Source organism: Prunus mume, linkage group LG8 (assembly GCF_029339155.1).
Source record: "Prunus mume cultivar Tortuosa linkage group LG8, ASM2933915v1, whole genome shotgun sequence".
In the NCBI taxonomy this organism is placed as follows: Eukaryota; Viridiplantae; Streptophyta; class Magnoliopsida; order Rosales; family Rosaceae; genus Prunus; species Prunus mume.
In genome coordinates this window covers 4,342,834-4,368,897 of record NC_142705.1, presented here as the reverse complement: position 1 = coordinate 4,368,897, position 26,064 = coordinate 4,342,834, and the positions used below count along the sequence as shown (strand labels likewise).

Sequence of the window (26,064 nt, the reverse complement as noted above, 5' to 3'; positions counted from 1 at the left end):
CCGGATTGTGGAGTGAATTACTAACTTTGCAGATAGGGTTTTGACATCAATATGGGGTCTGTGTAGTAGCATTCCACACATCTCCTTGTGGTTTTGTCTTTTTTAACTTGTTTGTTTGGGTATCAAGAAGTCACGTGAATGTCTTCAACTCTCTCTCTCTCTCTCTCTCTCTCTCTCTCTCTCTCTCTCACCTGCTCTAGCCGATCTCTTCTTTTAAAAGAGTAACACCACTCTACAGCTTAGGCCCTTTTGCTTTTCTCTCTTTTTACTTTCTATGTCTCCCTCTACTTCTCCGACCTCTTCCACCTTTACTGGAGTAACATATAAGATTTGATTGACTAGCCTTCTCCTAATTTGCTAGCTTTCTCTCCCAATGGCTCCACCTTCCCCTTTTCTTGAGCTCAGTGGAGATGGCGGAGATCATGATCATCAATACCACCATCTCTTCAATCTAGAACCTCAAACTTCTTTCTCTTCTTCCTCCTTTTCCAGCCCCATATTCTTAACTCCATCTCAAGCCCAAGCACCATCCGATCACTATAGAGAACCACAAAACTTTCAATTCCAACTCCTAGAGGTACTATTACTATATAATTTAATTATGTGATCTCTATATCTTATTTGGTTTCCTGTACCTAATGAATTCTCTTATTTTTTAGGCTGATCATCATAATATTGTCTCGTATGGCGGATCATGTGATCACGACCCTCAAACCCTCGAAAACGAAAGTGGCAGTGGTACTATTCTGAAATTAAGCATTTCCAAGAATGGAGCTGGCAGAAATGGAAATCCAAGTACTGATAAGTGGATGTCTTCAAAGATGAGGATGATGAAGAAGATGACAAACCCGGATCAAACTTCGAGCAGCTGTACATCCAGCGATGATAAACCAGTTGCAATGAAGTTATCAATATCACACAAGTCTGAAGAGCAGAAGCCGCAGCATCCTGACATGATCAGCTGCAGCAACAATTCGTCAAACAACATGAACAACAACGTCCCAATTATTAGGGTTTGCTCTGATTGCAACACTACTAAGACACCTCTATGGAGGAGCGGACCAAGAGGCCCCAAGGTAATTCATTACTTAATCTTCTGTCTAATTTATTGCTACAACTATACAAAGATAAATAGTTAATTTGATAACTATTCTAGTTGAAGTTAAAATTTTCTTTCTTTTTATTTACTTATTAATTTGCACAATTATGGTGGAGCAGTCACTTTGCAACGCCTGTGGAATTCGGCAAAGGAAGGCAAGGCGGGCCATGGCAGCTGCTGCAGCGGCAGCAAGCGGCACAACCCTGGCTGCTGCGCCACCTATGAAGAGTACTAGTAAGGTGCAACACAAAGACAATAAACCAAGACTTGCTTCTACTGTCCCGTTCAAGAAAAGGCCGTACAATAAACTCAGCTCAACCCCACCATCAAAAGGCAGACCACCGAAGAAGCTTTGTTTTGAGGATTTCGCAATAAGCATGAACAATAACCATTCATCATCTGCCACTACCACCACCACTACTAGCCTTCAACGAGTTTTCCCACAAGACGAGAAGGAAGCTGCGATCCTGCTCATGGCTTTATCTTGTGGACTTGTTCATGGTTGAATTAATTTCGACACCGATGTTCGAGTTTAATTAGTCCACAACAAGTACTTCTTTTGTAGTAGTAGTAGTAGTATTTAGTTATATTATTATTAGGACTAAACCAAGTTCAGGTTAGAGAGAGTGTGAGAGAGTAACAAAATCAGTGATGATGAGGAACCGCATGAATTAGTTAGTTCAATAAAAACCAAAAAATAAACGAAGTAAATGTTGTGATGATGTTATGAGAGCTTATTAATTATATGGTGTTTTGTTTTAGGCAAGTAGAAATAGAATTCACCATGCAAATTATGGTGCTAGCTGCTTGTTCAATATAAATGTCTTGTACGTTGCGTTATCATTTTGATCAATTAATATTGTCATCCTGCATATATATAAAACTAATAAATTTTTCCGAAGGTTTGCCGCGTATATATACTCGTTTTGCTTTCCTTGTCCTCTTGTTGTTTGATTTCAGTGCTGCCCGCAGTTAGCTGGTACAAATCTTAGTTGTGAAGTGAAGTAGATAGGGTTTTTTCCATTTACTGTATCAGAGTTTATAATTGAAGAGGTACCATCGATCACTGACCAGCAATTAATGCCAAGTTCGGAATATAGTGTAGTGAAACAAAATATTTTTGAGTCACATGACCGTTAGAATCAGGTGGATACATACTGCATATGCAGTAGGGCACGAAGATTGAGGGGTGCAGATCATCCCAAACATACATATGAGAGAGAGAGAGAGAGAGAGAGAGAGAGAGAGAGAGCTCTAATACACGAGGTTTAATAATCAAAGAGAACTTTAGGGAATATATATATAGGGTGTTTCATATGAGAAAGGAACAACTGAGCTTTTTACAGTCTACAGTTGATTTCTTTTTCGTTTTGTTTTGTTGCTGAAAAGCTTTATGGGCTTACTGGCTAAGCAATAATGACGTTGATGATTCAGAGTTGATATATATATATATGTATGTATGTATATAAATACAGCCTTTTGGGCTGGAAAGGTTGTCACCTAGAGGATCGTTTGTCTCAGACATTGTCTGGATTCGAAGTTGATATTGAAGAGAGCTAGTAAGTAGTAGCAGCAGCAGCATAGTGGTACAAAGGAAGGAGAAGGACTAAACTTGTAGCATATACGTGAGTGTACAGTGACTCTTGAGCCCTAGCCACAGTTAAGTACTTCAAAGGGATAGATAAGTTGCACAATATCAGATATCATATAACAACTTCGAGTTGGCTCGCTCTGTGTTTTTGTTGGAGGCAAATGTGGTAATGTATGGGTAGTATGACTTTATATATATGAAGAAGGCATCTAGCTAAGTTCTCTTTTGGCAGTTCGAAATATTTTCAGATTCACTCACACCGCACGGCAAAAAAGAAAGAAATTGGAACCCATTTTTCCATCCATCATCCTCGCCATTTGAGCTAACCTTAATGACAAGTTCATATAATCCGTTTAGACAATGACGTTAAATAATTCATCAAGAACTTGCATCCAATGAAGAAAATGAATTGTGAAGATTTTCCAAAGGCTCAACCAATTGGTGTTAGATCACTCCCCAATAATATATCATGATCTATAGTAGGAATGGGACCACTTTCTCATGTTTTTAAATTTTAATTTTTAACCTTTGTAAGGACAGGTTATTTTGTTTTCTCTGGTGTTGAAACTTGGGGTTCTTTATTCATGGAGGTTTTGTTGCTAGTTCCTTGTTCGCGAGAGAGAAAACAAAAAAATAATGCTCGCCAGAGAGAAAACAAAAAAAGAGAGTGTTGGAAATAAAAATAAAATAAAATAACTTGATTTAAAAGTTTGATGACATGTTGTGTGTTAAGTGGTTAAATTATTTCAGTGACTTAGATTTATCGAAATTTGAGTAAATAAACGAAACATAAATGCAGAGTCTCAAAATCCCATATTTCAAATGCCAAGGGGAAAAGGAAAACAAATCAATTCGTGTTTTTGTGTTTAGACAATGGCAAACTTTGCTTGAGAAATAAAAAATTCTGGAAAAAAAGGAAAAAAAAGAAAAATTAAATCATTAATAAAAAGAAAAGAAGAAGGAAAATTATTGAAAACATCCCCATGATCGACGACACGTACTTTTATCTAGGGAACATTGACTTTAACCATAAAAAAAGCATACCTTTATACTTCAACAAAACGACAGGTCGTACGTACTATTCCGACCTCATTTTTCTCAACATTTTGAAGTCCTAAATACGCGAACTCTTAATTTGGTAAAATTAGTTAATTAACGACCAGAGCAGACTGTTTGAGAGTTCTTCAACAGATTCCTTTCTTGGCTCTGCACAAACAGTCGAGTCGAGCCCAGAGAGAGAGAGAGAGAGCTCGAGCTAGCCCCAAATAGCTCTGACTCAAAAGCAAAAATGGCGGACCCACCACCACCACCATTACCGCCAAAGGAATTGCCAATCAATCGCTACAAGTTCATTTGGCGAGTCCTCTTGATCTCCAATCTTGCTCTCGGAGGTCAGCTTCCCCGATCCTTTTCGCCTTTACTTTCTGTGTGTTTCTTGAACTAGATTGGATTATGGCTTATGGGGTTGCAATTTAGAGTCTTTTATCAATTTTGGGTAATGGGTTATGTTCATCTAAGCAGAGGCTCCGTTTAAGTGATTTGGAACGCGTGTTTTCTCATTTTGGTGCACAATGTGTTTGATTTATTGACTCAGAGAAGCCTGTTATATAAATTTTGTCAAGCTGTTGTTTAACTGTTTCTTTAGGCTATGATTGTTTGATGGGTAATTTGTTCTCATTGTTGTTTAATGATATGATCGCATAATCTAGTTAGACTGCGGGAATCAATTTATTAAATCTGGAAGGCCGGGATAGAGGTTAGATACTTAAAAACTAGCTGGAGTAAGTTGACATTTATGTGCAAATCTTAATTGGCGGAAGATTATTGATTTGTGAATGTTTGCCATCTATAGAAAAAGTGGTTTCATATCTTGGGCCAAGATACGAGCTGTATGCTTTTCTGTCTTGTGATCGACGTAAATCTTGCCAAAGTATACATCCATTTGTCCTTTGGGCTTTTCTCTCTTAATCCAATCGTCTTAGATTATGCCGTATCTATTGAAAGGGGGTGGGTGTTGTTAAAGCAGGTTTTTTGGGAAAATATAATTGATGTGGAGAAGTATACATCCATTTATTCCTTTTGGGCTTCTCTCTCTCTCTCAATCTAATCTTATTGGTGTTTTCCCTATCTGTTAAAAGGGTGATGATCAAGTATACATCCATTGTATAAAACAAGAGTTGCTACTTTTGTTGTTTTGAAGATAGCCATCTTTGTATGAAATGCCTCTTCTATCTTTCTTATTTGCGAGTGCATTGAATGAGTTATGTGACTGGATCTCTGGTTTGATTTTCCCGTAGGAAGGATTAGTCCCCTCCCTACCCTGATAATGAGAGGCTACTGCCATCTGGACAAACCCACTTTCCATTCCTCTTTACCTTGATGACATGAAGCTAACTGGTTGGTGTGCCTATTTTGCCACTTCACCATTGAGTAATTGGGGTTAAACTCTTGATCTCTTAAGGTTCTATTGATGAATTCATCTCCTCAGTACTTAGTTTTACCTTTTCTTTTCTTTTATTGATAATTTGTCACAGTATGAATAACAAAAATTATAGTCAAACTCAAAAGTTAACTACAGTTTCATTCCTTGTGGAGTTGTGGTGGTTTCAAGTCGATACTATGACTCTAACTTCGTTGACAGGAAATACAGGATCTTACTGACTTGCATCTGACCTCTTGCAGCTTACATGTTTATTGGGGCTCGGAAGAGAGATATTGGCATAGTAAATAGGAAATCTGCAGAAACAGGCGCTAAAAATCACAAAGCTGAAGTTGAAGTGCCCTCTCCTCCTGCAACAACTACTACAAGTACAACTTCTGAGACATGGGATATGTGAAGGTGCAGCAGCCTGCCTATCCCTGGAGACCGGCAACAGTAACATTTCAAGTAGACGTTAGAAGGGAAAACGAATTCAAAGTCAAGGATCCTGAAGAGAATAATTGAAATGATGAAGAAAAGACAATCTTAAAAGTTTTATCCGTGCAAAATCCGCACCAAGCTTTTAATTGGTGCTTCTCTTTACTGACAGAAGCTTATACAGAGAAGTTTTGTTTCAAAGTATAGACCATCGCACTTAGATCTTGTTATGTTGGGAGATGGATAATTTTGGCTTGAGTAACATGTTTGCAGCAGATTACATGCCAATTTTTGCTCGATATAAGGATCCCTTGTCCATGAGAATTATCTGTATCTTCTTACATTGGGAATTTGTTGCAAAATATTAGATTATTTATTTCTTCCCAAATACTTAGTGTGGAATTAATGGAGAAAAATTCATTAAGATTACTACCAATGAAGATCATTAGCCTCCGTTGGGAGCCCGACCAGTTGTTAGGCACCCAAGGACAAAAATTAAGCAAACAACAAGAGTGAGAGAGAATGAAAGAAATAAAGATTTTGTCATTTTGCCTTTCGAGGGCTTTGAGTTTGAGACTTCGACGTGGTTAACAATTAATAGAGGGCTCCACCATTGCTGTGTCCTCCAACTCCCTCCTCTAACGATATCCACACTTCCCATCCAATCCCATCTGCCCTCTTCCAGGCTTGAACCATTCATCCAAATTTCAAAGCTAATTGAAAAAAAGAAAAAGAAAAAAAGAGAGGAGAATTTTGCATACTGGCCCTGGTCTTGCACAGGTAACCTCCCATTACGAATCTTTATCTCTACAATGCCAGGAACCATCCTAGTTTCAGGTACCAACTAACAACTAAGTTTTCAACTGTAATTCAAACATGGGCATGGCAGTTATGTTATGTCTAACATAAATATTAACTTTTTTCTTTCATATGAATATTGAATTCCACTTCAGTTCTTGAATTCATGGACCTTCCATCTTCATCATCTTCTTCCTCAATATCCATAAAGGGTAAGCAATTATTTATCCTCTGAACTCAGTTTCCTTCTTTAAATGTCTATCTAAAAACTTCAACAATTTAACAAAGTTCTCACTGTATACATATGCACTTGCAGTTTCCATGGGGAAAAGAGAGTGCCAAACTTGGGACAAGGGAGACTTCACCTTGTAATAATCACAGCAGAACTTATTTTAGTCCTAAAAATGCTATTGTTATTGGTTGGATATCTAATTAATCCATGTTGTGTTTATTAACAGCCCATTGACGACCCTTCGTGACAATTTGGTTGTTCTTCTTCAAGATGCCGAGGGAAATGAGATATTAGATGCAGGTTTATCTGTCAAACAATCCCATATATATAACTAGATGAACCCTTTTATCAATTCTAAAACTGAGGCAGATGAATATATGTATGATCATGTGTGGATCAGGTGTTGAGACCAAGTCCATAGTCGAGAAGGGTCTTTGGGACTCTTTCTTTCCCCTCAAAGGAGGTGGGTTGGTGCATATGAAGTTAAAGTTTGTACTCAACGAAGAAGAGCGCATCCGAATCCGTTCGATGGTACTCTTTCGTGGTTCTGATTTATTTTTAATGATAAATTTCAGTTTGTACTCAAAAGTTGTTATTGTTGTTGGCATTTACTACATCCTCTGAACTTGCTTGCAGAGAGAATCTGCACTAAAAAAGAAACTTGGGGAGTTTACCTATAGCAATCCCGGTAGTGTGCAAACTACTCCTGGTGCTGGGACAAATCTTGCATCATCTTTGTGCCTTCCCAATGAGATCTCAGGTTCGATCACCCAACAAGAAAATTATAATTTTTTTTTTTTGGGACAGAAAATTAGAATCTTCAGGCAGAAAAAGGTAACGTAACAAGAACAGTAAAGTAACATAACAAGAACAGTTAAATAGTCTGACAAGTCCTTAGTTTCAATATGGTATCAGATTTACCTTTCTTGAATGACTCTTTGGAAAGAAGCCATAAGCATTGAAAAGATAGTAATTGGGATTGGAAGCACTCATCATGATCAGAAGTAAAATTAACACAATTTGGATAGTGGAATGTTTCCACTTTAAGTAAAAAGAAGCTTGAAAGGTACGTTCACGAGTTCTTTTAATGATCATTTAACGTGTTTTAGAGTGATGCAGATAGAAATGAGGAGACTTCATCAGGCATTACTCTGCATCAGAGGGTTGACCTCCCTCTGACTGAATCATGTCAAGGGAAATTAGTTGAGGAGACTGAGGCACAGCCACTTCCTGCTAATGTTCCAGCCAAGGCCAAATATGCTAGTGAATCTCCGAAACTATTAAGAAGCTCACAATCAATGGTTAGCGCAATAAGTCTTCCTAATCTTCAGGAAGATAAGCCTCATAACCTCGAGAAGCAGGGTCCAATCCATAAAACTCCTAGCAATGTAAAGAAAATGATAAGTGCCTTCGAAAGTGGTTCAGCTGAGGTATGTCTGCATGTTGCTTTGAAACAGATATCCATATGTCATTGCAAGTGGATATAACTTGTTTTTTCCATGAGCTTGATGCATACTGTTTCCTTCACGCACAGGATATGAGGCCTTGCATCAAACCGCCATCAAAAGAAGTTCAATCGAACAGTATTAAAGCAGGAGCTCCCCTGAAAATCCATAATTTAAAAGAAGACAAGAAAGTGGATACAGAAACTGCAAAGTCAATATTAGAAGGGGTTGTGAAGTCTTTTGCTTCAGGGGACTTGCTACTTGACCCAACATCTGGTGATAAAAGTGGTGAGCAAATTAATTTACTTGGAGCTTCAGATGGGACTAAATCATCACATCCCACTGTGATAAAAAATAAAGTCAAACTATTGCATGTACATCAAGAAGTTGGCATAAAGAAAAAGAACTTCCACAAAGATTTCATTACAACATCAAGATGTGAAACAGTTCAAGTTTCAGAGAAGATTCTTAGTAAGCATAGGCACCAACCAAGTAATACGGGCCATGGAAGGCGAAATTCTGGTGGCATTCCGGTTATAGAGGAGAGTCTACTAGAAATTTCTTCCCGAAATATTTCTCAAATCATCGACATTCAAGAAGCTTCAACTAGTGCCAATGTGTGTACATCAGTAGTAAACTGTGAAGATAGGCAAATTCCCTTTGAGAGCTCTGGTGCCTGGATATTCCCAGATGAAGCAATACGTTTCTGCATAACAACTAGTGGTAAAAAATTAATGGATTTACTAGGAGGTTGCAGAGAGAAGCCAAACATCCAGCAAGGAAGGATGAATGTTTCTCTACCAGAAAATTCAGAAGAGGTACATGAATTTGAAGCATTTTGATTTGATATATTTGATTTAACTGTATCTCAATTAAAACTTTCGGCACTTCATAGTGAAGGAAAAGATTATTATTGACATGAGAATGATATTCTGAACGGCTTTAAAACTTCAAATGACGCGATTTTCGTTGTATCGAACATGGTGTGGTGGACCATTGAACTAGTGTTCTAACAGTCTGATCATATGTAATGTTCATGCCATCTTTTTTAGCAGAATGTGAAGAATCAGAGACCAAGAAAATCAACGGTTGATCATCCAGAGGAAGCTGAAACTTCTGGTGGGAAAGTTGGACAGGTTAAAATTCCTCTCCTAAATTCTTTAGTGAAATGATTTATAGTTCTTATGTGACTTCTTCTCCTCAAGGCTAAGATTTAAGAGAGAGTAAGACTACAACTAACAAAGAAACAGAGTGCAAAGTGTTAGGGAAGTAGTGCCGATATATAATTTCTTCATTTTAATCCTCCCATTTCTCTTATCAGGCAATAAAAGTTGCAATCATGATTGGCTTTGGCACACTAGTTCTCCTTACAAGACAAAGAAAAAACTGGTACGTATATTGTTTTTTTATATAAAAATGTAACAAGATCAGCAGATGAAGTTTCTCCAAGGGGTTGGGTGTATATGCTGACTTGAATGGCCATTTTACGTAATTGCAGATGAAATTAACCGACAGATGCACTTCGGGTGAGAAGATTTTGGAACCACCATTTGTTTGTTTTTTAATACGAAAAGTTTAGGGTAATTGTCCCTACACTCGCGGCTGTGTGTCCTATTTTGCCCCTCCTCCAACTCTTCATTTGATAAGTTGTTAAAAAAAAAAAAACCCTCTTTCCATGCGATTAAAATAGTTTTGTTGTTGTTGTTTTGAATGCGGAAATTGACATTTGAATAAATAATAATAAACAAGACTAATATAATATCTCACTTGAACAACATCCAAACAACAATAATCACTTGGCAAAAAAAAAAAAAAAAAAAGATTATCAAGAACATGAACTTTTTATTTGCGGATTCGCTCTCTTGTCTAATTATGGCCTCTGTGTGTGCCAATCTTCATGTTCAGTTTGAAAATAAGAAGCTGCTAAAGACATTAAAAGAATCTTCACGTCACAATAAAAGTTAATTTCATTGTAATGCAGGCCCGGCTCAATCATATCTAAATAGAGATCCTTGATTTGGGGCAGATGTGTCAATGAATTGACTAATAATCTTCCCAGCTTTGAGTTTATACAATCTTCTTCAGACCGTTTCAACATCAAATATAAAACCTTATTATATTTTGGGTGAACTCTTACTTTTAAGACATGTTTGCCCATGCACTCTCAATTTTAATGATTACATACTCTAAGCTTTTCAATTTTGTGCAATCTGGTTCATGCGTTAACTTCATTGTCAAAATTTATGTCAATTGTTTGTGTGACAAGCCTGGGTCCCACCTATTTCTTTATTTCAATGTCAATTGAAGGGTATTTTATTAAAGAAATAATTTGGTATTAATGCGTGTAATGTGTTCATGGGCGAGAAGATATTAGTTACTCGAAAATACTCTTTAATTGATGTCGAAATAAACGAATAGGTGAGACCCATGCCTGCCATACAAGCAATTAACATAAATTTTGATGTCAAAGTTAAAACAGGAATCAGATTGCAAAAAAGTGAAAAACTTAGGGTATGTAATTGTTAAAATTGATAGTGCAGAGACAAACGTGCCTTAAGAGAAAGAGCAGCTCAAGCTACTACATCGAAATTAATCCTTAATTTTTTCTTTCAAGATACAATATGCTTTGGAAATGACCATTGACCCTTGCATGTGGCAGCATCACACAGATGACTTAACAACTTAAATTATTATATTACAAGAAAAAGGCTTGGGCAAAAGAGGATCCAAGTGTGCTATTGTGGTTTTACTACATTGATAGAATTTTCTCTCAGATAGAGCTCTCTAACTCTCAAGATTCCTCACTTTCTTTTCTTCTCTCAGTTGAGTGTGTTATCATTTCTCCTTTTTTCTCTCTGCATGGCAATGGAGAGATGAAGCTTTCAAATAGACTGAAGCACCCGTGATGTACGGTTGGCTGCAAGGGAAGATGGCAGACAAACTCCTTCATTCTTTTCTTTATGTGGGCTCAACCACATTCTTTACAACATGTCAAGTCTTTTCATTTCTTTAGTTGATCACTTGCTCGCCCAATGGCAGTTGTTGATTAATAAAAATTAAGAAATAAAACTATAACCCGAGGACCATAATTTGAGTTAGTTATTGTTAACTTTGTCACTGTGTCTCAGATTTTGTTGCTCTTCGTTTTCTCCAAATCCCTCCTCTCAGCTCTCTCTCCTACCCAGTGCTGCATGCAAGTTTCAATATAATGTAGCTATATTCTCTCTTACACACACACACACACATATATATATATTTTGTCAAGTTAGAAGGGGCTTCAGTCTCTTCACACTTGGACAGGAAAATTCTCTAAGTTTCACTTCATATTTGCAGGAGTATGTACTCTAATTAACTCTAGTTTAACAAGAGCGAGCTACCTGGGTTTTTGAATAATCCGTAGAATTGAGAGAGAGGATACAAATAAGCTTGAGATATGATCAAACCGGTTCAAGATGTGTCAATTGAGTTGAGGTTAAGTTCTTTACTTAACACCTTTTTCTTTTTCTTTTAATTTTCTTTCAGAGGAAACTTCGATGGTATGAGGACTATATTAGGTGCATACTTAATTTATTTTTGTGAAAAATCACTTGAATCTGATGTAATTTTGTGTATATAGATAGAGCTTTCATTGAGGGACACCCTTCCAAACTATCTATTTTGTAGATATTCATTGAAAGATCATCTCTACAAAAATTCACTTAAATCCAATATCATTTGACCACTTAATTAAATTATTGAAATTCAAGTACTTTCTTAAAGCACCATATTCATTGATTTTGTTGGTCTCAAGTAGATACCTTAATGATTTTCAATTTGCAAGGATGATCCTTGAATGAAGATGTGAAAAATAGATGATTTGGATTGTTAAATTTTTTTTTTCTTCGTAAGGGACCCTAAAGGGTGTCCTTCAAATAAAATTATTAAAGGAATCTCTCAATAAAAAGACACTATATATATATATATAGTTGTTATGAAAATTCTATTTTATTGCTTGATTAATTATATGGGCCTTTCAATGTTGACTGAGTCAACGATCAAAATGTTGGGAAAAACCCTCCTATTATAGTTATTGAAAAAAAAACCCAATTTTCAGTTATTACTTAGGGCCAGTTTGGCATTCTTGTGCTTGTGAAAATAATTGCCATTAGATTTGTTGTGAAGAAATCATCTGTGAGAGAAAGCAGTTTGACGTTTGGTAAACTTTTTGTTAAATATGTTGTTGGTACTAATTCCTGCATAATCAGAAAATAATTCCCTCATAATCATTAAATTTAACGCCTCTTCAAAACTGATTCTTGTATAATCAGAAAATGAAAGCACCTTATTAGCTGCTTTCTCTTATAGCTTTCTTTCACAACAATTTTTAATAATAAATGATTTTCTCATAGTTTACCAAACAGGCTGGGCTTGCTAAATTTTTTTTTAAAACACTTATCACCCCAAATAAGTAATGCAAACGGGCACTTAGTTTTTATGATTATTTTGCCTTTAAAAGTAAATAATAGAAACACCTTAAAAACACTTATTTTTTTTATACAATTAAAAGCGCTTTATATATATATATATATATATATATATATATAGAACACACATAATTAATTTACGTATGATCTACCTAATCAAAAGGTAAAAATGAAGAACATATACATACATGACGAAAAATATGCATGAATGTTAAAATTATAGTATATTATATTCATAACTTGTATATACTTGTTAGAAGTGCATATAACTGATATCTATACTTAATTTTTCTTTCTCTTAGACGCGATTATATATTTGTTAGTTTGTTGTGTCTTGTTTAATAATCTAGATAGAAATATTATTTTAGAGGAAGGGGACACAGAAGTACAAGTAGTGTTGCATCAAAACGACCAACTGGAGGAAGAACAATTAGTGTCCTCTATAGGTATTAGATGCATGAGACAACTGATATATGTATATGTATTATAAAGTGGATTGAAAACATTCCACATAAATTTCACATTTGTCGATTACACTAAAAAAAAATTTCTCAAGGAAAGACTTACAGGTCGCCTCCTATCAGCTTATTGTTACTTTTTTTTAAACAATCAGAGAAGAGAGAGAGAGTTGCTCTGCTTTAATAAAGCTGAACATTTTCATCTTTTTTTGGGCCATAGAATATGAAATACTTTCTTTAATTTTTCGACTTTTTTTGGCTGCCCAGCAGAAATCAGACATGCCTATTTTCATTTGTCGCATAAGTGTATATATTTTTGAAAAATTCTCTCTTTCTCTTTCTCTCTCTCTCTCTCTCTCTCTCTCACACACACACACACACACAGGGTTAGCAAGGATTCTCATTAGGACTAGATTAAAATTTGATAATTATATCAAACTTTTAGTTTTCCACCATTTGCAGGAGTCAACATTATTTTGTGGAACCGTCTTTTAAGATGACATAAAACAAATTAGAGACATTAATCACTGTTCAAAGCAGGCAATCATTCAAAATACAATCCCTAAAGCGAAGGGGGCCCGTTTCCAACTAGTAGGTCAGGTCTCTAGCACAAAGACGCAAATAATTAAGCAGGAAGCCTAGTGGAATCAAATTTTTTTCATCTTACTGGGCCATACTTGAAATGGAATTCAGACATTTATCTTCTCTCTTTTTTTTTTGGTGCCAAAAGACAGTTTCCTCTCCGTCCAAATTGCTCCTCTCTTTCTCTCTGCTCCACCAAATTAAGCTAATTTGTATAAGTCTCAATGCACTTCTTTTATATGAATCATCTCTGCAGTCTCAGGTTATTAGCAGGGGGCTTCTCACTAGGACTATTAAAATTTGATAATTATATCCAACTTTTAGTTTTCCGCACACATATTTGACCTTTCGCAGGGTTCTTATAACAAGCTCCCTACTGCTGCTCATCAATAAGCTTGAGTTATGGGGGTCTCCAATCATGACTCAACAGCCGTAAGGTTAGTTTTTGCTCCCTTTGATTCCTGATTGAAAGGTTAGTTTCTTTCTCTAACTTCTAAATTATCTTATTTTCATTTAAGCTCAATCACATACAGTTGTCCCCATCCAATACACTAACGCCCAAAACGACAGCAACCACGCCAAAATTCTACAAGAAACAACAGCCACACCCATGACCACGCCCCATACTCCCACGCCCACAACCACACACCATGTATTTTCTATTATCTTTCTATGTTTTCCTTCATATTTACATTATTAGCATATGCAGAGTAATAACGTTCGGACATTCAAATGATATATATATATACACACACACGTACTCAGGATATTAATTTGATAATTCTTTAACTTCCACTCTTTTCCATATTTGGCTACTATTCGCAGTGAGTACATACTCAATAATTTGGAGTTGTGGTTTAACAAGAGCGAGCTACTTGGGTTTGTGAATAACTCGTACACTTCAAAAAAGATCTTGCGTCATAAATAAGCTCGAGACATGATCGATCCGGTTGATAAAGTATCAATTGAGTTGAGGTTAATTTCTTTATGTACTCTAAGACCTTTTTCATTTTCATTAAGTAGATGTTTTATGAAACAATAGGGTCTCGCATTTGCAGTGGCTTAAACATGTTTTATTAGGATCTTTCTTCACCTACGTATCGTAGGTGGCTTTAATCCAATCCACCATGACCAATTCAACAACTTTTCTACTACCACTACACTATGCATATATACATTGGCGTAAAGACTTGTAATGGTTTATGCAATATTAATACATAATAATAATAGTATTAGTAATAATGTATGGGCAGTATAGAATCTTTAAAGATAAACTAGTCTCTTGGTATACTCATCCTTGTGCCTATTGATTTTATAATTTAGTAAATTAAATTAAAAGTTTGAAAAGAAAACTGAAAAGTGAGCAATGTGGATTAAGTGGGGAGTGACTGCTTTCATGTAATTATTTAGGTGGAATTTGTTTTTTATTTTATAATTTTAAATTAATGTTTACTATTTTACCCTTATTATATTAGATTATGATGTTCTAGCATTTCTGTTATGCAAGGACATAATAAGGGTTTTGAATGTTTCACCGATTGAGGCCTTTGTCTTATGACATCCAGACGTTATTAATGTGCGAACATCATATATTTTTTACTAACCCTCCTTACTTTTCTCCCAATTTTCAATTTGCATGATTTTTTGTAAGGATGATCTTTGAATGAATATGTGAAAAATAGATGATTTGCATCGTTGAATTTTTTTTCGTAAAATACCCTAAAGGGTGTCCCTCAATTAGAGGGGACTATATATATATATAAAGGGAAAAATATATTTTTATTGCTTGATTAATTATAGGACCTTTCAATATACACCCAGTCAACGACCAAAATGTTAAGAAAAACTCTTCTATTATAGTTATTGAATAAAAACCCAATTTTCATTTATTACTTAGTTTTTATAACTATTTTGTCATTCAAGGTAAATAATAGAAACAAATTATTAAAAGTACTTAATTTTTTTATACAATTAAAAGCGCTTTATTCTTTTATATAATGCACAAAATTAATATACATATAATCTAGCTAGCCAAAAGGTAAAAATGAAGAACACGTGAATGTTAAAATTAAGTATATTATATTCATCACTTATATATACATGTTAGAAGTGCATATAACCGATATATACTTAATTTTTCTTTCTCTTGGACACGATTATATATTTGTTAATTTGTTGTGTCTTGTTTAGTAATCTAGATGAGAATATTATTTTAGAGGAGGGGAAATCTTCTAAGCTCAAGGAAGATGGAGGACATAGAAGTACAAGTAGTGCTGCAGCAAAAGGGTCAAAACTGGAGAAAGTTGTTATTAAAGCATATAAGATTCATCATCAGCCAAAAATATTCCTTCCAAAGTGGGATATCATATTTACAGTAGCATCTGCATTTGCTGTGTTCGTTGATCCTTTGAGCTGCTACGTTCCCGTCATCATCGACGATAGCACGTGCTACTATTGGGACCAAACCTTGATGTGGACATTTTTCGCCTTACGATCAGCCGGTGATCTATTTTATGCAACGGACATTTTCGTTTTCATAAAGCGGCGTCGCGGCAATGTTAATGCCAAGCCATTTGGGACCTCCTGGATAAAGTTTTTTGGCGGTCCTCATTCCACAATTTGCAAGGTGTTGAATGGCCAGAAATCACTTAGGTTCATAGGCATTCTACCTCGCATTTGTGCTGCTCTTCCTATTCTACAGGTATATAAGATCGTACCGAAGAGAAGCTACAGCTATCTTATCTAGGTTAATAATTAAACAGTAATCTTCATATGTTAATAATTATTTACAAAGTTATCAAATTTTAACTGTTGGCTTTAAATGTATCCAGGCAATCATACTTGTTGGAAAATATACAAACCTTATTAAAACGTACCATCAGCTATTTTATCTAATTCCAATCCAATATACTCTACGGGCTTATAACCTCTACCAATGGCTCGATCAGCATGCTAACATAGAGACGGCAGTAAAAAGATTTCTTAAAGCTGTTCTGGACTTCCTTCCATTCATCCTTGCTGCTCATGTAAGTTTCAATCTTAATCTTCCATATTTGAATTTAATATTGATTATTGACTATCTGCTCATTGGTCCTTCAGCTATTCGGAGCCTTGTGGTACTTTTTTGCTGTGGAACGAAAGATAGTTTGTTGGCAGGAGCATATCTGTGAATTTGAAGATATATGTGGGGAAACAGTTGAATATTTCTTCTATTGCAGTAGATTCACTCCAGGAAACAATAAGATGTTCAATGTCTCGCGTTTACACGAGTCATGCGCTGCACAACTTTCAGCAAATGTAACAAGTTTACCTTTCGATTATGGTATATATCTAAACGCTCTCCAATCTGATATGACAAGGTCCAGAGATCTTCCAGTGAAGATGTTACAATGTATTTGGTGGGGCCTGCAAAATCTGAGATCTATGTGGCTTTTTTAACCTTTCATGATGATCCCCCAAAAATAAATAAATCATGTTTTGATCCTATAATTACAATTTACAAGGATGTCATAGTAGACGCGTTAGTTCTTATAGTTCTGATTTTATTATTATTATTATTATTTTTTAAACGTTCTTATATTCTAACCCTACCAATGAATTTTTATATATATATATATATATATATATATAGAATTTCATGCAAAGTTTTAAACCCATCAATTCTTCCTTGTGTCATGAAATTTCTTTATCTTAGAGCATTTTCAACCGATATGTCAAATTGTCACGTGGACATGAAATGACAAAAATTGAATATTAAAATCCTATATGAATTTGAAGGCTGGAAGAGATATGTAAAAAATGACATATCCTTAGATTCTCCCCCAAAAACTTTGAGCCAGGTAGCAGATGGATTTTCATTATAAGCTGCGATAGACACTTATCAAATATATTGCTTCTTCATTTTCTCTTTGCAGTTCTTTTGGTTCAGAGCTCAAGACCAGTTTCTTTAAGGACGAAATCATCTTTTCGATTGTGATCTCTATAAGTGGCTTGGCACTATTTTTAGTATATCTCAATTCAAGGGTGCAGGTTGGTGTTTAAACAAAACTCCATATAAATTTCCATATTAATTCTTGTGTATCTATAAAATTAATAATTATATACAGGGGTCGAAAAAAGTGTCAGATCAGCTTAAATTGCAACAGAAGATTGAAACGGTATATCCAGACATAATAGAGCAAATGCGTAATATGTGCCGTCTCGGCTTGGCTTCACTAAAGAAAGTAAGTAGTTGGGTTAATTTGCTCTGATTCTTTCTATTAAATTTTGTTCAACATTATTAAATTATATGGGATTGGTAGGTGCCGTTGCTCGAAAGTACAGATGAGAAGTTTTAAAAGCAATCTGCGAGTACCTTAAGCCGGTAACCTATGGCGAAGATGTTTGTATCCTTCGAGAAGGAGAACCACTTCAAAAGATGTTTTTCATCACACGGGGCACTGCATTGACCTACACAACTATTAAGGGTGGAACAAATATGTGCAAGTGCCTTGGGAAAAGTGATTTTTATGGAGAAGAACTTCTAAATTGGGCATTCAAATTTTGCTCATTTTCTGAGTTACCTTTCTCCACTACAACTCTTTTGTCCCAAACAAAGGTTGAAGCATTTTCAATTAAGGCCCACCACTTGAAGTCAATTGTCGCTCAATTTTGGTGGCATTTTCAGAGAGAGCTTCCTCGTTCTCAGTTGGAGCATTTTGCAGCTTCTTCCATACAGGCATTCTGGCACCGTCGCCGTCGTGCAAAGGCTAAGGGCCCAACTGGATGGGACAAACTTACATTAAATTAGCCAAAACTACGACATTCAAAAAAATTAGTGTAATAAGCACATAAACCAACTACTTTTTTTCTTTTCTTCTTATCTTGTGTTTGTGTTGCTTTGTAACCACCCTACATTCAACATGTGTCAATTACACTCAAAAATAATATTCCGCTTATTGTTACCTTTCTTAACAACAGGAAAGGATGAATGCAAATGAGCTGGGAAAAGACAAGAGCAACGTCTTATCTGCTTTGAGGAGAGATTTGCCACTTGAATAAAGCAGCATTATTTCATCTTTTTGGCCAAAGACAACGACACCACTCCAACTTTCATTGAGCCATAGAATATGAAATACTTTCTTTTAGTTTTCTAGACTTGTCTAATGTCACACGTGAAACACTCCATTTCGTTATGTCCAAATTCTCCCTCTATCAGTGTCTCTTCAGTCTCAGGTTAGTAAGGATTCTCACTGAAATTTGATGGTTGATAGAGGGGCAAAACAGAGAAGAAGAAAAAAACTTATTTTAATTATTTGGAAAGAGAGATACACGTGGAAACACTTGAGGGAGACAATAATTCTGGAGAATTATATCTAAATGTTAGTTTTCCACAGACATATTTAACTCTAATTAGCTTTTAACGTGCCAGAAAACAATTGGAGACATCAATCATTGTTCAAAGCTCAAACCAGGGCAATCATAGAAATTACAATCCATAAGTCAGGTCTCAACTATGCACGAACGCTAAGACTGACTAATTAATCAAGCAGAAATTGCATAGTCGAAGCAAAATTATTTCATCTTTTTGCTAAAGAATAATTCTTCGGTGTTGTTATTTTCACTCGTATTTTATTTTTATATTGACTTTATCTTTTCACTCACTATATAAATCTAAAAAAACACAATTATATCTTTTCACATATCATTATTCCTAAAATACCCCTGATTCAATTCAAACTAAGAACCAATCAAGACTATAACATGAGTGCAAGTTAATTGGGCAAGAAATGACCATTTCGGAGTAAATACCTTCTCCGCAGGAAGTTGTATTTCTGATGCAGTTTTTTGTGTTTGCTCTGCTAATCCTGGAGAAGAGACCTCCTGGGTTTTACTTCTTCGCTTCAAGTGGCTTTTGCTTCTCTTTCTTTTCCTTCAAAACAGATTCTGGTACACATGAAAATAATCAATCTTGTAAAATCAAAATTTCAAAACTAAAGTAAGAACTTCTCTTCATTTTTTAATACTCATTTTGGGTTATATCGACTGTCAATATACTGAATAAGAAGTCATTTACAAATAAGATAAGTGGGGAAAAGGAACAAAGAGTGGAACTCTAATTTTGGCAACACTGCAACTTCATTGGGCCATAATTGAATATTTCAGACATTTATCTTCTCTTCAGCTTTTGCTAAAGACATTTATCCTTTCTTCGGTTTGTCCAAATTTCTCTCTCTCTCCCCCAAATGGCGTCCTCTCTTCTTCTTCTTGTGTCAGTTTCATGGTTCTCTTCCTTCCTGGCTCTGCTAGTCTCACCAGCACAAGCAGCCACCTGCACCTCACAGGCATTCAATAAAAAGAAGCTCTACTCCAGCTGCACCGACCTCCCCGTCCTCAGCTCCTACCTCCACTGGACCTACGACACCTCCAACTCCTCTCTGTCCATCGCCTTCGTCTCTACGCCCTCCCAATCTGACGGCTGGGTAGCGTGGGGCATCAACCCCACCTCCACCAAGATGGCTGGGGCACAGATACTCTTGGCCTACAACACAGATAGTGGGATCCCAACCGTCAAAACCTTCAACATCAGCTCATACACCTCCTTGGTACCGGGAAAACTCTCGTTCGATATCTGGGACATCAGCTCCGAGTTCTCCGACGGAACGTTCAAGATCTTCGCCGCCGTTAAGGTTCCCAAAAACGAGAAGTCTGTGAACCAAGTCTGGCAGGTGGGGCCCAAGGTCAACCAAACCTCTGGTTTCCCCGACAAACATGACATCGTCGGCCCCAACCTGGAGTCCTTTCAGACCTTGTCCTTGGTAGCTAAGACCACTACGGGCACTAGCATTGATCGCCCTAGACCTGTCCACTGCTTTGCTGCTCCAGCTCCCAATACGGGCACTCGCACTCCCCCTAGGACGACTAACAAGGTGGACTGTCTCGCTAGTGGCCGTGGTGGGGGTGGTATTGCAGGAGGGGCTTTGAGGATTGGGAGTGGAGGAAACGTGGTTTTGTTCTCTGTTTTGCTTTCGATTCTTGCAGCTCTCATTGCTTTCTAAATTTGGTATTTTGGATTTGGTCTTTCTAATTTTATTTTTCTTCATAGTAATGTGATCGATGAGGTTTATTGTACAGGGATGGTAATTTTCTGATGCTAATGGGTCGTGTGAAGAATAAAATTATGTTTGGGGATAGCTTTGGGAAATTTTTTGGATATGAGGTTGGGGCTGGTTCGGGGAAATTATGATATAAAGTAATATGTATATATTGCTAAGTGTGTTCTAGTTGTGTAACATGAATATTATTAAATTTTAAATTCTGCATATTTCATTCAATAGTTTCTAATTTTTTTCTCTGGTACCAAGCTCCGATTCGCTTGGTCATGTTCTCATCCCTATTATATTGTTGAAGATGAAACAATTAGTAATAAGCACAAATTTTTTATTTATTTTGGTTACTTGTTTAATAGAGTTTGTTAAGTTAAATCCTTTTATTTAGTGGGAGTAAGCAGCAGAATCACCAATGACAATGAATCGATGAGAACAAGGACTCTGAGTTAAAACGTAACAGATGATAGATGACTTGGCTCAAGAAATCAGATGGCCTACGTTACACAGACTGTACCAAAGTATTACCCAATAACAATCAACCAAACAAACTGCGCACATACCTGACTTTAACTAAACCTTTTGCATTCTGAACTAGTCATCCAATACTACTTTTTGCAGACGAGACACAAACATCCTAAATCAATTCAGAAACTGAAAACTCATTCAATCAAATTATCAAACACATGGCATATGCATTCCAAGTGACATCCTAGACACTAAGAAGGATCCGTCAAGCTAGGACTCCGTATTGCTAGCTACAAGTTACAACTAAGGTGATTCAAGTGTGTGCTCAAATCCATATATTCAGAAGCAAATAATAAGATATGCGCTGATGAAATAAAAACTAAAGGAACTTCGCAAAACAAAGATACAGAACAACCATTCTGTTAGGTTATGATTAATCATATTTGACACCCTTGTAATTTTACTTTGTAATTTAAAAGCTCAATGGATCTAGATTAGGATAATGGTGCTAGCATATATTTCTGATTTTTTTTTAAAAAGCGTTCTTATATTCTAACACTACCAATTAGTTTTATATATATAGAATTTCATGCAAAGTTTTAAACCCATCATTTTTTTCTTGTGTCATGAAATTTCTTTATCTTAGAGCATTTCCAACCGATATGTCAAATTACCACATGGACTTGAAATGACAAAAATTGAAGGTTAAAGTTGCTCCAACCGAATAATTAAATCTTACATGGATTTGAAGGCTGGAAGAGATATGTCAAAAATGACATATCCTTGGAGATTCTCTAGATGAGTCAGTTCTGTTAAAAGATTATTCCTAAAGCGCCCCAAGTGTGTTATTTCTTATTGTGTGATAATTAATATCATACCTATAGAAGTTACTAAGACTTGACATAAGACTACAATAAAATAAAAAAACAATTCTAGTCATGATGACCTACCTATGACATTTCCAAGGATTCTTATCTCCCCCCCGCCCCTCTCTCTCTTCCAATTTTGAGCTAGGTAGCTGCGGGAATTTTCATTATAACCTGCGATATACACTTATCAAATATATTGCTTCTTCATTTTCTTTTTGCAGTTCTTTTGGTTCAAACCTCCAGACCAGTTTCTTAAATGACGAAATCATCTTTTCGATTGTGATCTCTATTAGTGGCTTGGCACTGTTTTTAGTATATCTCAATTCAAGGGTGCAGGTTGGTGTTTAAACAAAATTGATGTCTTTTTTTTTTTTTTTGACAAAGTGATATTCTAAACTAAATTTACGTCTTTAAATTTGAAGCTCCTCCATATAAATTTTCGTATTAATGCATCTATAAAATTAATCATTATATGCAGGGGTCGAAAAAAGTGTCAGATCAGCTTAAATTACAACAAAAGATTGAAACGGTATATCCAGACATAATAGAGCAAATGCGTAATATGTGCCGTCTCGGCTTGGCTTCACTAAAGAAAGTAAGTAGTTGGGTTAATTTGCTCTGATTCTTTCTATGAAATTTTGTTCAACATTATTAAATTATATGGGATTGGTAGGTGCCGTTGCTCGAAAGTACAGATGAGAAAGTTTTAAAAGCAATCTGCGAGTACCTTAAGCCGGTAACTTATGGCGAAGATGTTTGTATCATTCGAGAAGGAGAACCACTTCAAAATATGTTTTTCATCACACGGGGCACTGCATTGACCTACACAACTATTAAGGGTGGAACAAATGTGTGCAAGTGCCTTGAGAAAAGTGATTTTTATGGAGAAGAACTTCTAAATTGGGCATTCAAATTTTGCTCATTTTCTGAGTTACCAATCTCCACTACAAATCTTATGTCCCAAACAAAAGTTGAAGCATTTCCAATTAGGGCCAACCACTTGAAGTCTATTGTCGCTCAATTTTGGCGGCATTTTCGAAGGGAGCTTCCTCGTTCTCAATTGGAGCATTTTGCAGCTTCTTCCATACAGGTATTTTGGTGCCGCCGTCATGCAAGGCTAAGAGCCCAACTGGATGGGACAAACTTACATTAAATTAGCCAAAACTACGACATCCAAAAAAAAGAGTGTAGAGCATCTACAATGGACTTCCTAACCTAATTCATTGGATAAATTTTAGGGAGGAATTGTAAAAATACAACTCCAACCATGCTCCCTATCCACCTTCTAAAATAGGAAGACCTCTAGAAGCTCCTAAATCTGAGGAGAGATAAATGACTCCTAGTGGCTCCCTATAATTTAATGCTGTTTTATTTAATGAGTATTTCAAACTTTTATTTAATGCTAACTTTTATTTAATAGAGATGGACCAATCAAAAAAGAGTTATAGTATTTATGACTCCCTAAACTAAAGAGCATGATTGAAGTTTAAATTGTATAGAGAGCTCCTAAAATAACTTTTATATGTTTTTAGCTAAAATTTAACTAAAAAATAGAAAGCATGATTGTGTGGGTATTTTGTTTGTGTTTGTGTTGCTTTGTTGTTTTCGATTGTTTACTGTTTGTCGTCCTTGTCGAGGTGTGAACTCATTTGAATTTGTTTTGGACCTTGTAACACGCAATAATTTATTTTCGTTTTGGAGTTGAAACTTGTTTTGAGTTTTTTAAAGTGCTTTTCTTCCACCTCGTCCCTTTTCTCTATGTTTTCCTTGTTTTGGCTTTGTACAAGCCCACTACGTTTCTTGTTATGTAATGATATTGTGACCCAAAAAACAAAGGCTAATTTTTTTGCAGTAACACCTTTGAATAATGACAATACCAAAAAAGCCTTATTTTCTTACTAAAAACATTTAAAAAGTGCCTTTTGATCTTCAGTTTTTTAGATCAAAAGCAGAATTATTTAATCTTTTTGGCCAAAGACAACACCACCACTCCAACTTTCATTCAGCCATAGAATATGAAATACTTTCTTTTAGTTTTTTAGACTTGTCTATTGTCACGCTTGAAAAACTCCATTTCGTTCTGTCCAAATTCTCTTCAGTCTCAGGTTAGTAAGGATTCTCACTAAAATTTGATGGTTGATAGAGGGGCAAAACAGAGAAGAAGAAAAAAAACTTATTTTAATTCTTTGGAAAGAGAGATACACGTAGAAACACTTGAGGGAGAATTATATCTAAATATTAGTTTTCCCACAAACATATTTAACTCTAATTAGCTTTTAACATATGCCAGAAAACAATTGTTCAAAGTTCAGACCAGGGCAATCATAAAAAGTACAATCCATGAGTCAGGTCTGAACTATGCACGAACGCGAAGACTGACTAATTAATCAAGCAGAAAGCATATACAGTGGAAGCAAAATTATTTCATCTTTTTGCTAAAGACAATAATCCTTCAGTTATTTTCACTCGTATTTTATTTTTCTATTCATTTTATCTTCTAATCTATCATGTAAATTAAAAAATAATAATAATCTTATCTTTTCATACATCATTATTCCTAGAATACCTTGATTGAATTCAAACTAAAAGAATGGAAATAATAAACAGCACTCTAATTCTTTTGGCTACACTCCAACTTCATTGGGCCATAATTGAATTCAGACATTTATCTTCTCTTCAGCTTTTGCTAAAGACAGTTATCTTTTCTTCGGTTTGTCCAAGTCCAAACTCTCTCTCTCTCTCTCTCCAATGGCTTCCTCTCTTCTCCTTCTTGTGTCAGTTTCATGGTTCTCTTCCTTCCTGGCTCTGCTAGTCTCACCCGCACAAGCAGCCCCCTGCACCTCACAGGCATTCAATAGCTTTAAAACTTCAAATGATGCTATTTTCGTTGTATCGAACATGGTGTGGTGGACCATTGAACTATTGTTCTAGCAGTCTGATCATAATGTTCATGCCATCTTTTTTAGCAGAATGTGAAGAATCACAGACCAAGAATATCAAAGGTTGATCATCCAGAGGAAGCTGAAACTTCTGGAGGGAAAGTTGGACAGGTTAAAATTCCTCTCCTAAATTCTTTAGTGAAATGATTTATAGTTCTTATGTGACTTCCTCTCCTCAAGGCTAAGATTTAAGATTTAAGACTTCAGAGTAAGACTACAACTAACAAGGAAACAGAGTGCAAACTATTAGGGAAGTAGTGCTGATATGCAATTTCTTCATTTTAATCCTCCCATTTCTCTTATCAGGCAATAAAAGTGGCAATCATGATTGCTTTTGGCACACTAGTTCTCCTTACAAGACAAAGAAAAAACAGGTAATTGCAGATGAAAATAAAAAAAGATCAGCAGATGAAGTTTCTCCAAGCGGTGGGGGTGTATATGCTGACTTGAATGGCCATTTTACGTAATTGCAAATTAACCGGCAGATGCACTTTGGTTATTATCCCAAGGGGTGGGGTGAGAAGATTTTGGAACCACCATTTGTTTTATTTTTTTTGTTTTTTTGTTTTAAATACGAAAAGTTTAGGGTAATTGTCCCTACGCTTGCTGTTGTGTCCCCGATTTTGCATCTCCTTCAACTCTTCATTTGATAACCTCTTTCCATGCGATTTAAATAGTTTTTTATTTTATTTTTAAATTTTATGTTGGAACGATTTAAATAGTTTTGAATGCTGAAATTGACATTTGAATATATATATATATATATCTGTATATACACAGCAAAAGACAGAGAATGATGAAATATTCAAAATACCATAAAATGCCCTTGTTGAATCCAAACATTGAGAATTAAAATTATTAATTAAATGAGGATAATACGGTAAATTCACACTTTTTCATATTAAAAAAATTAAAAGAAAAAGAAAAATTAGATAATGAATCATATTTTTATGAAACACAACTATCCATGATCTTTTTTAATTCTAAAATAAATTTATTTTTATTTTTTTAAAAGCCTCTAGCAGGCGCGGAAGCGCGTGCAGAGAGGCTAGTATATATAAAGCAAAAGGCAGAGAATTGTGAAACATTCAAAATACCAAAAAATGCCATTGGTTAATGCAAACATTAAGAATTGAAATTATTAATTAAATGAGGATAATATAATAAATTCACACATT

General features: G+C 35.6%; 3 protein-coding genes and 1 pseudogene across 13 annotated transcripts; all 4 read left to right on the top strand.

Moving 5' to 3' along the window:
- Positions 1-227: 227 nt before the first annotated feature.
- GNC (GATA type zinc finger transcription factor family protein) lies at positions 228-2,000 on the top strand. Its single transcript, XM_008244118.3, has 3 exons — positions 228-577; positions 660-1,076; positions 1,219-2,000. Exons 1-3 carry the CDS (start codon positions 374-376, stop codon positions 1,603-1,605), a joined length of 1,008 nt encoding a protein of 335 aa, XP_008242340.1. The 5' UTR covers positions 228-373; the 3' UTR covers positions 1,606-2,000.
- A 1,829-nt stretch (positions 2,001-3,829) lies between these two features.
- LOC103340678 (uncharacterized) lies at positions 3,830-25,279 on the top strand. 11 transcript variants are annotated; one of them, XM_089042430.1, is made up of 12 exons: positions 3,831-4,081; positions 4,992-5,087; positions 5,373-6,384; positions 6,501-6,557; positions 6,662-6,713; positions 6,804-6,877; positions 6,978-7,108; positions 7,214-7,337; positions 7,697-8,007; positions 8,112-8,840; positions 24,914-24,997; positions 25,193-25,279. In XM_089042430.1, the coding sequence occupies exons 3-12, from the start codon at positions 6,360-6,362 to the stop codon at positions 25,262-25,264; spliced, it is 1,659 nt and encodes a 552-aa protein (XP_088898556.1). In that variant the 5' UTR covers positions 3,831-4,081; positions 4,992-5,087; positions 5,373-6,359; the 3' UTR covers positions 25,265-25,279. The 11 variants fall into 11 exon arrangements, with proteins under 11 accessions (XP_088898558.1, XP_088898556.1, XP_088898552.1 ...); XM_089042426.1 differs by having other exon boundaries at positions 4,992-5,151; XM_089042428.1 differs by having other exon boundaries at positions 4,988-5,087.
- LOC103340677 (cyclic nucleotide-gated ion channel 1-like) lies at positions 13,647-23,116 on the top strand. The gene is made up of 7 exons (XM_089042434.1): positions 13,647-14,500; positions 15,716-16,226; positions 16,357-16,551; positions 16,625-16,950; positions 22,169-22,283; positions 22,426-22,542; positions 22,621-23,116. The coding sequence occupies exons 1-7, from the start codon at positions 14,463-14,465 to the stop codon at positions 23,098-23,100; spliced, it is 1,782 nt and encodes a 593-aa protein (XP_088898560.1). The 5' UTR covers positions 13,647-14,462; the 3' UTR covers positions 23,101-23,116.
- On the top strand, positions 19,326-20,838 carry LOC148914547 (auxin-induced in root cultures protein 12 pseudogene; annotated as a pseudogene).
- Positions 25,280-26,064: the final 785 nt, after the last annotated feature.

Coding starts and splice junctions, on each gene's coding strand:
- GNC (XM_008244118.3), top strand. CDS start 374: ATGGCTCCACCTTCCCCTTTTCTTGAGCTCAGTGGAGATGGCGGAGAT. Junction 578..659: donor TTCAATTCCAACTCCTAGAG/GTACTATTACTA, acceptor CTTATTTTTTAG/GCTGATCATCATAATATTGT. Junction 1,077..1,218: donor GCGGACCAAGAGGCCCCAAG/GTAATTCATTAC, acceptor ATGGTGGAGCAG/TCACTTTGCAACGCCTGTGG.
- LOC103340678 (XM_089042424.1), top strand. CDS start 6,360: ATGCCAGGAACCATCCTAGTTTCAG. Junction 6,558..6,661: donor TTCCTCAATATCCATAAAGG/GTAAGCAATTAT, acceptor ATGCACTTGCAG/TTTCCATGGGGAAAAGAGAG. Junction 8,841..24,913: donor TACCAGAAAATTCAGAAGAG/GTACATGAATTT, acceptor CATCTTTTTTAG/CAGAATGTGAAGAATCACAG.
- LOC103340677 (XM_089042434.1), top strand. CDS start 14,463: ATGATCGATCCGGTTGATAAAGTATCAATTGAGTTGAG. Junction 16,227..16,356: donor CTGCTCTTCCTATTCTACAG/GTATATAAGATC, acceptor AAATGTATCCAG/GCAATCATACTTGTTGGAAA. Junction 16,951..22,168: donor CTGCAAAATCTGAGATCTAT/GTGGCTTTTTTA, acceptor TTCTTTTTGCAG/TTCTTTTGGTTCAAACCTCC.